This window comes from Gopherus flavomarginatus, chromosome 5 (assembly GCF_025201925.1).
Source record: "Gopherus flavomarginatus isolate rGopFla2 chromosome 5, rGopFla2.mat.asm, whole genome shotgun sequence".
In the NCBI taxonomy this organism is placed as follows: domain Eukaryota; kingdom Metazoa; phylum Chordata; order Testudines; family Testudinidae; genus Gopherus; species Gopherus flavomarginatus.
Window position 1 is genome coordinate 32,615,625 of NC_066621.1, and position 12,977 is coordinate 32,628,601.

General features: G+C 47.9%; 1 protein-coding gene across 1 annotated transcript in view; it reads left to right on the forward strand.

Moving 5' to 3' along the window:
• The window catches only part of LOC127052644 (zinc finger protein 558-like), a 213,326-nt gene extending 202,576 nt beyond the window's left edge, over positions 1–10,750 (forward strand). The window contains exons 3-5 of the mRNA XM_050956529.1: positions 2,711–2,837; positions 4,651–4,733; positions 10,442–10,750. Coding sequence (XP_050812486.1) covers positions 2,711–2,837; positions 4,651–4,733; positions 10,442–10,456 — 225 coding nt within the window. The 3' untranslated portion in view covers positions 10,457–10,750. The remainder of the gene's footprint in view (positions 1–2,710; positions 2,838–4,650; positions 4,734–10,441) is intronic.
• Positions 10,751–12,977: the final 2,227 nt, after the last annotated feature.

The following is a 12,977-nucleotide window of genomic DNA, read 5'->3' on the forward strand; positions in this document are numbered from 1 at the left end:
TCTCTTGGGGAGGCGGGACAGAGGGTTAGAGGGAGCCTGGTTCTGTGCCGGGGCCTCTGTCTGTGCTTCCCCCGCTGGTTCCTGGTTTTGTTGCCATGCCCAGTGCACAGAGCTGGGGGAGGGGATCCCTGGCACTAGGTGAGGGCATGCCAGGGAAGCAGAGTGATGGGTCGCACTGTAAAGCATCAGGGGGTCTCACTGGGCAGAGGACGGGGTCCCAGGCAAATGTTAGGGTAGATCGTTCTGGAGGGTGGGGAAGTTGCTAGGCAGGCAGTGAGGGACTGAGTTCCCAGTGTGGGGGGGGGTCCCTTGAGGTGGTCCCTGGCTGCTGGGGGCTCTTGGTGGGGGGAACCCTTTGGGATTCCCAACCTGGCAATCATGGTGTGGTGGGGGTTCTCTGGCCGGTGGGGCTTTGAGGGGTATCTGGGGTCCCTGGCCAGGGACTCTGGGGGCTGCGTCCCAGGGAATATCTGATGGGATCCTGGCTGGGGGGTGTCTGGGGCCCCTGGCTGGGGGGTCTGGGCTCTGGATACTAGGGGGTGTCTGGGGGCTGCTGCTAACCATGATCCTTCTCTCTTGTCAACTTGTACCAGAGTCCTGGCTCCTAGTCACCAGGTCACCAAGTCCATTCCCCAGTCACGTGCCCTGTCACTGTGATAACTTTCTGTCCGCTTAGCAAACACTGTTAGTGTGAAATCACAGAATTTACTTTTCTCCTCTTTTGAAAACTGCAGGAACTTTCGGTTCCGTTTGGAAAATTTTTCCCCCAGTCCTTGTCCTAGATCTGCGGGGGTGAGGGAGGTGGGAAGGGAGTCAGCACTGCCACACGATGGTCTTTTCCACAGAGTTCTGAACTCATTCTTTCTGAAATCCGGAGTCATTGAGACCGTTGTTAAACCAGAGTCACTGTATGGAAAGACAAGGAGTGATTCCAGATGGACAGTGGGTCAAATGAGATCAGCCATTCTCCCTGTGAGGAGGGGCTTCCATTAGCTGCTCTCCCCAGAGAGCTAAAGGAGGGAAGCTGCTCATACACTCTGTCCCTCTCTGCTCAGGATATTGGGGTTCAGCTTCCTGGGTCAGATGATGCAGCCTCCATTGTGATCCGGGAGACCAGGCTTGGCAGCTGCTGCTCCCCCAGTGGGGTTCTGTGCTGGGAAGTGACCTTAATTAAAGCTTCTTCTCTGCCCGGCCCAGGGGATGACTTTCTGCAGCTGGTCCTAGCCCCCTAGGGCAGTCCTGGGCCCTGTTACTACTAAATTCTGAGCCAGAGTCTCCAGGTAACTGAAAGACCTCAGGGAATGTCCTAGGGTCTGGCAAGAAAGTGACTCTGCACAAACAACACCACCTCATTTCTCCTCCCATTAGCGGTTGCCAGGAGGAAATCCAGCCATGGGAGAGCAAAGCCCCCAGGAATGGGACTGTCCCAGCCAGAGGGGCAGGGAGTTAGGACAGGGGAAGGAGAGACTGAAAGGGGCAGTGGGAGAAATGAATGTGGGGGAGAGATTTCCAGCTCTCTAGTCCACCCAGACACATGTATTGCTGCATCCTGGGGCAGAACCACTTTCCAGTGAACAAAACAAGGATCAGACAGAGCAAAAGCCAGTTCCTGACTCCACATTCCCCCTGCTGGGGTGTGGCTGCCGTGGGGTCAGTGTCTGAGGGAATCCCCCACAGTGACTCCTTTGGTTCTGCTCTTTTCTAGCCTTGTGTTCAAAGAAGGGGTGAGGGGAGAGAGAAGGGAGGTTAAAAATGTGTCTGTGGACTTAGCCTGGCAGGAGGGGCCAGGTCTAAATTGTAATAAACAGATTGAGCATTTCACAGCATGACAGAATATAGGGTGTCTGTCTGCAGGGAAAGGGCCTGGGGGAATTGTGATGTGAAATTAACTAAAACCGGTTCTGAAATGCCCACAACTGCCCTTCTCCCCCAGACAGGCTGCAGAATGTTTTGCTGCAGCTCATCCCAGCCTGGCGTGGGACAGGGAAGAGAAATGGCTGCAGTGGAGTCAGTCCAGGTAGAGATTATCGGGGGGTTGCTGGTGGGTTCCTGCTGGAGGAAAGGGAGAGCAAATACACCAGAGTTGGGAAGGTTTGCAGAGTCTGGTTTGGAGGTTGGAGCGGGGCAGGAAATTCACAGCGTGGGGAAAGGAGGAGGCCAGGGTGTGGCAGACCTGCTGGGAGTTATTTACTAAGTGGCCTAGATTCTAGGAACAGACCCAGGAGGTTTGGAGGTGGAAATGCCCTAATTTGTGAAGAGAAAAAATAACCCACCTACATGGAGCTAGTCAAACTGACCAGACTCCTAATGCTGGAGCCTGACCTCATTAACCATCAGCTGCTGTGAGATGTAAAGGGGACACCCATGAGTCAGGCTTATTGGAGCTGTCTCTCCCTTTCTATCTCGCTCCTCACAATGAGGAGGGTGTTGCGCATCCTACCAGCGAGCTCTCCCTGGACCCTGCTAGGGGCTCCATCTCCTGTATCAGTCAGTGGCTTGTAGGGGGGTGATGGATATACTGGGAGAGATAAGGGGCTCTCTCTTTATCCCCTCACCCCGGCATTTGCTGGATACTCTGAGCCAGGTCGAGGTGGGACTCTCCTGACTATGATCCACCCAGAGCTTCCATTTGATTCACTCTTCTCTGCCACAAATAGTGGGGCTGTGAGTGGGGCAGCAAGTCCTTAGTGTTGGACTCTTACTCTTTCAGGGGCTGGTGACCTTCAAGGAGATGGCTATGTATTTCACCAGGGAAGAGTGGACTCTGCTGGACCCCACTCAGAGAGCCCTCTACTGGGATGTCATGCAGGAGAACTATGAGACTGTGACCTCGCTGGGTAAGGGTTCCTGTCCCTTCTGTTCTTGGAAGGGGAAATGAAAAGTGAAGGTTCACGCCACCCCCACAATACCATCTGTACCCTGTCCTGTTTCAGCATCACCCCAATAGGCCAGTGACACACATAATACCAGAGACCCTCCTCTGCTGCAGAACACTTTGGGAACAGAGCACAGGAGCCGTATTGCACAGTGTCAAATATCTCCTGTTTGCTCAAGTGAAACTGGGAGTTAGGTCTGGCATAACTGTCCCATACCCCTAATCATTTTTGTTGCCCTTTTCTGAACCTTTTCCTATTCCAATATATCTATTTTTGAGATGGGGTGACATGTGCATGCAGTATTCAAGATGTGGGTGTATCATGGATTTATTTGCTGTTTTTACAAATATGATCTATGAAATATTAAGAAATATTTCTTAATTATTTCCTACATTGTTCACTTTTTTTCACTGCTGCTGCACATTGAGTGGATGTTTTCAGAGAACTATCCACAGTGACTCCAAGATCCATCTCTTGAGTGGAAACAACTAATTTAGACCCCATCATTTTGTATGTATAGTTGGGATTGTGTTTTCCAATGGGCTGCACTTTGTGCTATCCTGTCATCTAGTACTGCTGAGATCCTGGATTCAGTAATATCCCTGCCCTTCCTGTTCCCTTTCTCCACCGAACCCCGCCAGCCCATGCTTCCTGTTCCCAGCTTCCCTAGGATTCTCGCACTGTCTCTGAACCTCTCTGTCAGCAAGAAGCTGTGCCAGGGACACTTGCCCTCTGTCTGGAGTCTTCGATTTCTGGGACATGGATTTACTTTCTCTGTGTTGTAAGAGGCTCTGTCATAATGAGTGTCTGTGATGTTACCCAGAGTACAATCTGGACTGTTAAATAGCTGTCCCCTCAGTCCTCCAGCATGGGGTGCCTTTTCCACTGTTTTCCCTCGAGAACAGCCCCTCTTGGCCAATTAACACACAGTCTCCAGCATGTAACTCACTCCCAGCTACACAGTATTGAGTGCTGCTAGATAGCCACTCATGAATTACACCTCAGGAGAAAACCAGCAAATTCTCACGTGCCCAACTTTCCCCCAGAAATGTGCATCTTGCACTGTCCAGGACGCTACTGAACGACCCAAGCTCATATGAAGTCTGTCATTTCATCAGCGGAAAATGACATGCACCAGCTTGTTATCCCAAACAGAGTTTCCAACACACTTCAATCCACACATACTGGTTAGATGAACAATAAACCAAGATTGTTAACTACCAAAAACTAAAACTAGGCCCAGTCCATGAAAGGGGCACTCCCAGGAGAGACTGTATAAAGGCTGGAAATGAAACACCTTTGTAAACCTGAGACAGCTGCCTTGGGGACAATGACAGGGAGAATCCCCCAAAGTGACTCCTTTGTTTCTGCTCTTCTCTGGCCTCCGATTGTTCCTTCCAACGTGGAGTACTTTGCACTTGTCTCTACTGAATTTGATCCTATTTACTTCAGATCATTTCTCCCGTTTGTCCAGATCATTTTGAATTTTAATCCAATCCTCCAAAGCACTTACAACCCCTCCCAGCTTGGTGTTGTCCGCAAACTTGATATGTGTAAGAGAGAGACTGTTACTGGGAGGGTTTCCCCATGTGTCAGAGGGTTACACCCTGGTGGGAGGGGGCTAGGCCTGTACTGGAATAAGGTCACTCTGTGCTTCACAGTGTGCTAGAACCTAGAATGTGCATTAGCAGGGGGAAAGCTGGGGGGAATCGGCTTGGGGAATGGACAAAAGCCTAGTCTGAATTCTCACACCTTGCCCTTTTCACCCCGGCAGGCCAGAGAATAACATCCATGTTTCGCTGCAGATCATCTCGTCCTCCCAGGGGCAAGGAAATGGCTGCAATGGAGCTGGCTCAGGTAAGAGATTATCAGGGTGGCGGGCTCTGCTTGGAGGTTGAGGAGCAGTAAATGCATAAGAGGGTGGGAATTGCTAGAGGTGGTGGGAAGCAGGAAATATCTCGGGTGGAGAAAGGGAGGGGACAGCATGTGACAAACCTGCTGAGACTTGTGTAGTGTAGGACGTGATGGGTTGTCATCCCCAGGAGGCAGTTTGTGGAGCTTCTGGGAACTGCTGTGTCCTCTAACCCTCACGCTGGGCTGGCCCTTCTCACACTGCTTTGCTGGAGATTTCGCCAGCCTCTCCAGGGCCTGTTATCACCCAACACAACAGCAGATGGCGCCATGCAGCCAACTAAGCTACCTGAGTGCGTTACCTAAGCCACTCAAGGACAGATAGAAGACAAGAGCCAATTTCCCACTCCCCAAACTTGCACACTTGCTGTAGTATAAATCCAGAATGATACCATCTTATAGTGCACAGGGATCTCTATAATGCAAGCTCATTAATGTAGTTCCCCTTCCCCTCGATATGGGACAGATGTGCACAACATGCTGAGATTTTCCCCAGACACTTCACTCAAAATATGCTGGTTAAGATAAAGCATCAAACAAGTTTATTAACTGCAGAAAGATAGATTAAGTGATTACAAGTGATAACAAACAGATCAAAGCAGATTATTTAGCAAATAACCAAAACTCAGACTAAGCCTGACATACTAGATGGATAGAATTTGAATTAGCAATTTCTCACCCTGACTGATGGTACAAGAAGTCCCCCAAGTTTCCATACACAAGCTAGAAATCTCTTGATCCTGGGAGCAGCACTTCCCCCACATCCGTTTTTGTTTCTCAGGTGTTTCCAGAAGTTCTCTTGTGTGGAGAATGAGGCCAAGAGATGATGTCATACCCCACCTTACGTAGCTTTTCCATATGGTGGGAACCTTTTGTTCCAAACTCAGTTCCTAGTCCAGTTTGTGGAAAAATACAGGTACTAAAATGGAGTTTAGTGTCATGTGGTCTGGTCACAGGCCCTGCTGAGTCATAGTAGCCATGACTCATAGGCTGGCTGAAACATTCACAGGAAGGCTAAGCTCTTCCACAGTCCATTGTCTTTGTTGAGCCATCAGCACTGTCTGGCTTCTTCATTGTTGTACCTGAAAGGCTCATTGTGGGTGTTACCCAGAGTAAGCACATTTGAAATACAGATACAGAGTCAATATCCATAACTTCAGATACAAACATGATATGTGCACACAAATAGGATAATCATATTCAGCAAATCAGAACTTTTCCAGTGACACCACACATGATGCATCTTCTACAAAAGAGATCATAATTATGTCCTAATCATATTATAATCATACCACTATGATGAAGATGGGGGTGTAGTGTCAGATAGGTCCTAATTTCAAGGCACAGGAGTTGGGAATGGAACTTTCCCTCTTTGTGGAACAGGAAATTACCCTCCAGCCAGGGCTGGGACAACTTCCCAAACTCTCAGTGATGGAGCCTGAATCTACTGACATTTCATTAATTACTACCAACCCCAATCTTTGTGGCAACTGTAAACTTTATCAGTGATGATTTTGTACTCTCTTCTAAGTCATGGATAAGAGTGTTAAATAGCACAGGGCCAAGAACCAATCCCTGCAGGAACCTGCTAGAGAGAAATCCACTCGATCATGGTTCCCCATTTACTATCAGAGTTTTTAATCTATTTAATGTATGCCGTGTTTATTTTGTATCATTCTAGTTTTTTTTAGTAAAAATATTGTGCTAATCAAGTCATGTCTCTTACGGAAGTTTAGGTATATTACATCAATACTATTAGCTGGAACCAAACTTTTGATCTCATCCAATAAGGATATCCCGTTAGTTTGATAGGCTCTATTTTCTCTAAACTTTTTTTAATGGGCATTACAATTCTGACCTTCTAACTTCTATTCTTTATGATTGACTTCCCCTTTCTTCCATATATTTTATTTGGAGAGTGCTTGGATTCCTACCAGGGAGCCACTATCAGGGTCCAGAGACAGCCCCATCGCCTATATTAAGCTCTGGCTAGTAGCTATGTGATAAATGTGAAGACCCTGCTTCTGTCTGTCAGATGGGAGACACAAAGGTTTTCTCTTTCTACCCTCTGAGGCCTCCTGGCTGCTGTAAGGAAGGTGAGGTTGGACTCTGTTAACATGTGCCTCCCGGAGCTTCCATTTCCCTGGTGCTGCTGTTCCGTGAATAGTGGGGTTGTGAGTGGGTCAGCAGGTACTGAGTATCGGACTCCTGCTCTTTCAGGGGCGGTGACCTTCGAGGAGGTGGCTGTGTATTTCTCCAGGGAAGAGGGGACTCTGCTGGACCCCACTCAGAGAGCCCTCTACAGAGATGTCATGCAGGGGAACTATGAGACGATGGTCTTGCTGGGTAAGGATTCCTGTCCCTTCTGTTCTTGGAAGGGGAAATGAAGAGTGAAGGTTCATGCCACCCCCACAATGCCATCTGTACCCTGTCCTGTTTCAGCACTACCCCAATAGGCCAGTAACATACATACTACCAGAGACCCACCTCTGCTGCAGAACACTATGGGAACAGAGCACAGGAGCAGCATCACACAATGTCAAATATCTCCTCTTTACTCAAGTAAAACTGGGGTTAGGTCCAGCATAATTAACAGAAGCTTTCTACCCCCAGCCTTCTCTCAAACCCTGAGCCTTCTCTACCCAAACGAGAATGTGCTTGGGGTGTAACAAGCAGGCGGCTGGAGTCAGAGCTGCCAGTCCAGGGTTACTTATCATACAGACATTCAGTGCGTCCTTGAACGCTGGCTGGGAGTATCCAGACAGGGGAGCTCCAGCAGCAGAACACTGAATCTCACCCAGGATTACAGATGACACAACTCCTCGCTGATCTGGATTGCACCCCAGCATGTGAAAATGGCCTAGGTTGGTAGTGACATTTCTTGAGACATGGAGAGTCTTGCTCCCATTCACCAGGTGTAATAAAAATAACAGGAAAGGCGAAATATGGAAAACTGATTGTTCAGCTTGCTTCTGACCTGCATCATATTTTGCAATATATTCCAAATAAGGAAATTAACGTGCAACGTATGTGTCATTGTTTGTGGTTTTAAGCTGTAAAAGGCTTGTGTGATTTTTAGCTCGGGAACAGTATTCCAATAGCTGTCGCCCCCTGCGTGCTTGTAACCAAGAAAAGAGCCTCAGGCTGAGCTGATTCAAATATTAATCCTGTGGTCGTTTTCCACAACAGCCTCAATAGGTTCCTGTGATGGAATGTAAGGCTACATCTAGACTACCCACCGTATCGGCGGGTTAAAATCGATTGCTCGGGGATCGATATATGGCGTCTCATCTAGATGCCATATATCGATCCCAGAGCACGCTTATATCGATTCCGGAACAACGCCAACCCCAACGGAGTTGCTGATTTGACAGGGGGAGCCGTGGACATCGATCCCGCACGGTGAGGATGGGTGAGTAATCCGATCTTAGATATTCGACTTCAGTTACGTTATTCACGTAGCTGAATTTGCGTATCTAAGATCGATTTCCCCCCCTAGTGTAGACCAGCCCTTAATGTCTTCACACCTTCCCCCTGCAGGAGAATGGCTGTTTGACCAGCTCTTTGCCTTGCTGTATCTGAGGAACTGGTCTGTGAGTGTTCCCCAGAACTGTAACTTTTTCAGTAATATCATACTGTAAAATCTCACAATTTTACATACAGTGTTATTACACATTTTAACAGGAGGATAATATTCAGTAGGTTATGCGTTTTCTAATGATACCTCACAAGCCATACTGGGTACAAAATTGATCATAATTTTCTAGAAGAGTGAACACAGGGGTACAGATTGACACAGTGTCTGTGTGTGTGTTCCCAGCAGATATGTGGGTATTTCAATCCCTCATAAGCACAATGTTTGGCATCTTCAAGGACCTGGGGAACTGGTCCTGGGAATTCACTAGTTTAGCAAGTGTGAGACTGCATGAAATTGTGAGACACTTTGGTATTAATAATAAAATAATATAATCTGATGAAATTGCAATGAATCATGCTAGGTATGCCATGTAAAGTGTCAGTGAAAATGTTATGATTTGCCAAGTATGATAATTTTGTTTCTATGTTTCTATCACCTTTGTATTGTGAGTTACAGATATGTAAGGTATATCTGTATTTCCAGACTTGTGCAGTTTTTCTGGGTGACACCCCCAGACATATTGGCATCAACATTGCCTAACATGTTTGATGGCCCATTGAGGGTCATCAGCTGTACAATGAACCTATGGACCAAGGGGATACACCTATTGAGTCAGCAAACATGCCGGGGTTTGCCTGTGTAATGAAACCTCCAAAGCTTTTCCATGCCATGTGCTGTGAAGCTTGTGTTTGGGACACAGGAAGTACAAGCCACATGGCAAAAGGAATATAAAGCGCAGCTGCATCATCTCCATCTTGTCTTCAATCCCCCTTCCTACCTCTGGAGCAACTTCTCTACAAACTGAACCCTGGAACAAAGGACTGAATGACCCATCCAAGCTGTGGATGCGTTTCAGACAGACTTTCAAGCCAGCAACTCACCAATACTGCTAAGAACCTGATATATCCATTTTGGAATGTATCTGACTGCTTTTCCATTTAAATTCTTTCTGTCTTTCTTTCTTTTAAACCTTTAGTTTAGATGCTAAAGAATTGTCTGGAAGGATGGAATTTAACTTCATTCTTTCCCTTGTTCTTTCTTCTAAACATTTAGTTTAACTGCTAAAGGGTTGTCTGGCAGCATGGTATTTTGGATGAGATCGAAACCTGGGTAATGTGGCTAACCTTCTACCCACCCACTTCCTGGATCCAATTAGGATCACTCTCCTGCTGCCCTCTGGCCATGCTGTATCACAGTGAGCAGAGTTTTGAAATAACCTCTCACTGTACGGGACCTAGTTGCTGATTAGGAGTCAGAGAACTGTCATGCAATAAAGGGGGCCGTGTGATTTCTTTTTTCAGAGTCTCGTTAACCAGTGTGTGGTATCAGAAGCACAGTTTGTGACTGGTCAGTGAGTTTAACTTCAGTGTTAACCACCAGTATGGGGAGCATCTGCTCTCCCTTTTTCAGCCTGCTCTGACCTTGGCATTTTCAGTGAGGACTGCCTCAGACACACTAGGTCACACTAAGCACTGAAGATAAATTAACAGAATGTTTTTGATGATCAAGTTGTATGAAATCAACTGAACTCCTTTGTTTTCTTTCATCTGAGCGGAGTTTCTGGTTTTCCAACGTGATATGATCTCCCAGCTCGAACAAGGAGAAGAGCCATGGGTCCTAGAGCTCCAGGGTTCAGAGGAAAGAGAGATCCTGAGATCTCCCCGCACAGATGAGGAAACATTAAACCAACTCAGAATCTGTAAGTGCCTGAAGGAAACATCTAGGATGCCCTACTAAGCTCTTGGGAAGTCTCTCAGTTCATTATTGTCCATAGCAGGGGTCGCATCCGCAGGGTAAATATAGCTCAAGGCTTCCTCTAGATGCTAGCAGACACCGGGGAGTAGCTTTCTCCCTTCCCCCTGTGAAGTTGGATGGGATGTGAAGGCTGAATTGATCCCCTCCTCTCTCCTGTTGGGGGGAGCTGAATTCCTGATTTTTATTTGTCCTCTCTCCAGCACTTGTTTTGGTTTGGCCTTCCCCTTTCCATCCCTGTTTGAGGTTTCTGTCTCTATCACAGCAGGTGATGCAATGACGTGTGAGGTTCAGCACAGACCAGAAAAAGAGCAGGGAAACCAGCCAGGGGAGAAAATGGATAAATTTATTTCCTGTCAGGGAACTCAGAAGGGCCTTAAGGAAACCAGAATACAGCAGGAAATCTGCAGGTAAAAGCCAAAAAAATACATGTGCTGAGTGTGGGAAAAACTTCACTTACAGATCAGGCCTTTCTCAACATCAGAGAATCCACACAGGGGAGAGGCCCTGTGAATGCAATGAGTGCGGGAAAACTTTCAGTCGCAGCTCGCACCTTATTGGGCATCAGAGAATCCACACAGGGAAGAGAGCCTATGAATGCAGTGAGTGCGGGAAAACTTTAAGTCGCAGCTCACATCGTATTCAGCATCAGAGAATCCACACGAGCAAGAAGCCCCGCGAATGCCGTCAGCAGGTCTGCACAACTCGTAAAGTGGTGATGTAGAGAAATCTCTTTATTAACTATCTCTATAAATCTTTATAACGTTGCATTGTGTTATTTTGTATTAAGTATCTTTATCTTTATGACATTGCATCCGGCATGATGTTATTTTGTAATTCATATGACTTGGCATTGTGCCTCTCTATTTTCATACAACTTTGTATTAGATCCCTATATAGAAAATTGGTAGAAAACTTTGTATCAAATGTTATAGCCCCTAAGGATAGTATAGTTAAAGTAAAAGAAAACATGTGCCTTTTTGCTAGAAGTAGAATAAGATCTTCCCCCGCACTCTGTAATCAATTGCTCTATTGACTGAATGAGGTGTGAATGAGTGAGGCTTGGAAGACACCCACCTCCAGACAGCTACAACAGTTGAAGAGGGAATGGGAGCCAGAGGAAAGGACAATACAAATTGTCAAGTGGGCCCAATAAAGAAGAGCAGACATATTGATGGCCTCAGGGATTAGAAGCAAGCACCTTCTTTAGAAAACATCCTCTTTGAGCAGCATTGGGACAACACCCAGAGAAAATCAGCACAAAGACCAACGGACGCAGACCCAGATTTTGAATCTGGTCTAGATTTGCATAAGAGGGAAGCTGCTATAAATGCGAGGTGTCTTGCAGAAAGACCCCGGATCTCGTCTTGTCACCATCGGACCATCGATTTGGATAGGTAGAAGCCCGGCTCCACCCCTCCTCCATCTAACTCACCTGGCCAGTTCAGTTAAGGGGAGCAACTAGTTGGTAACAACAGCAAGACGGAGTGTGTTTATGTCTGTGTGTGTGCATGAATGCTTGACTGTGATATATATCTCATGTGCATATCATAGAGTATTAATTGATACCTGTATTACTAATAAATGTGGCATTTTGCCTTAATCCCCCTGAAAAGTTCCTGTACAGTACTTTGAGTAAAACAGCGAGGGCCACAATACTCCAAAGAAAACAGCTGAGGACCGAAACCCCCCGGCCCTGCGGAAACACCCCCAACTCAGGACCTCCCAGCCTGGCGGAAACACCCCGCCCAGCCCTGCAGAAACAAACCCTCCTTCCCCAGCGCCGCCCCACCAAAACAGCTGTGGGTCAAAAAGGAAGGTTGGTGGTGGGGAGGTGTTATTTGATGTTAAATCAATCAGGGACTCCCAGCCAAAGTGGTGGCTGGGAGCCCTCAGGGTCAAATTAAAGGGCCTGGGGCTCTGACCACTGGGGGAACCCGGAGCTTTTCAGGGCTGTGGCAGGGATTTAAAGGTCCCAGAGCTCCTGCTGCTGAGGGGAGCCTGAGCCCTTGAAATCCCAGCCTCACTCCATCCCCTGGAGCTGCCGCCAGGATTCAAAGGGCTCTGTGCTGCCTGCAGCTACAGGGATCCCTGAGCCCTTTAAATCTCAGCTGCTGCCGGGATTCAAAGGGCTCTGGGCTGCCCGTGGCGGTGGGGAGCCCTGAGACCTTTAAACCTCAGCTGCGCCCGGGAATCTCTGCGAGCAGCCCAGAGCCCTTTGAATCCCGGCCGTGGCTGGCAGGCCGGCTTTAGGAAGTTCAGGGCCCAATCTGAACATTTTTGGCGGGGCCCCGCAGGGATGGTTGGGGAAAAAAAGCCTTTCAGTTCTTAACAACCGGTTCCCTATAAAAAGTTCTGCCACAGTATGTATTTTTTGTACCAGTAGGGTTACCATACGTCCGTATTTTCCTCCCAGATGGCGATTTAAGAACCAAAAAGCCTGACATGTCCGGGAAAGTACAGATGTATGTTAACCCTACCTAACAGTTCTTTTTTAAAATGATGGGTCTGAACTAGAAATGAGCTCTGCCACTCCCTTAGGGTGTGCTAGGGTGCACATGTGTGGGTCCCAGCTGCTCCCTGCCCATCTCATTGAAGCAGGTGTGCAGGGTTACTTCCCTCAGAACTGCAGGGCACCAGTGAACATGGGGCTGGCTGGAGGTGGGGGAGGGGGAGGATGCGAGAGGTAGGGTCTGGCTGCAGGCTGGGCAAGGGGTGTGGGGCAGGCTGGAGACAAGAGGTGTGTGGTGGGCTGGCTGGCTTCAGGCAGAGCCACAGGGAGGGTGCGGCATGGGTTGGCA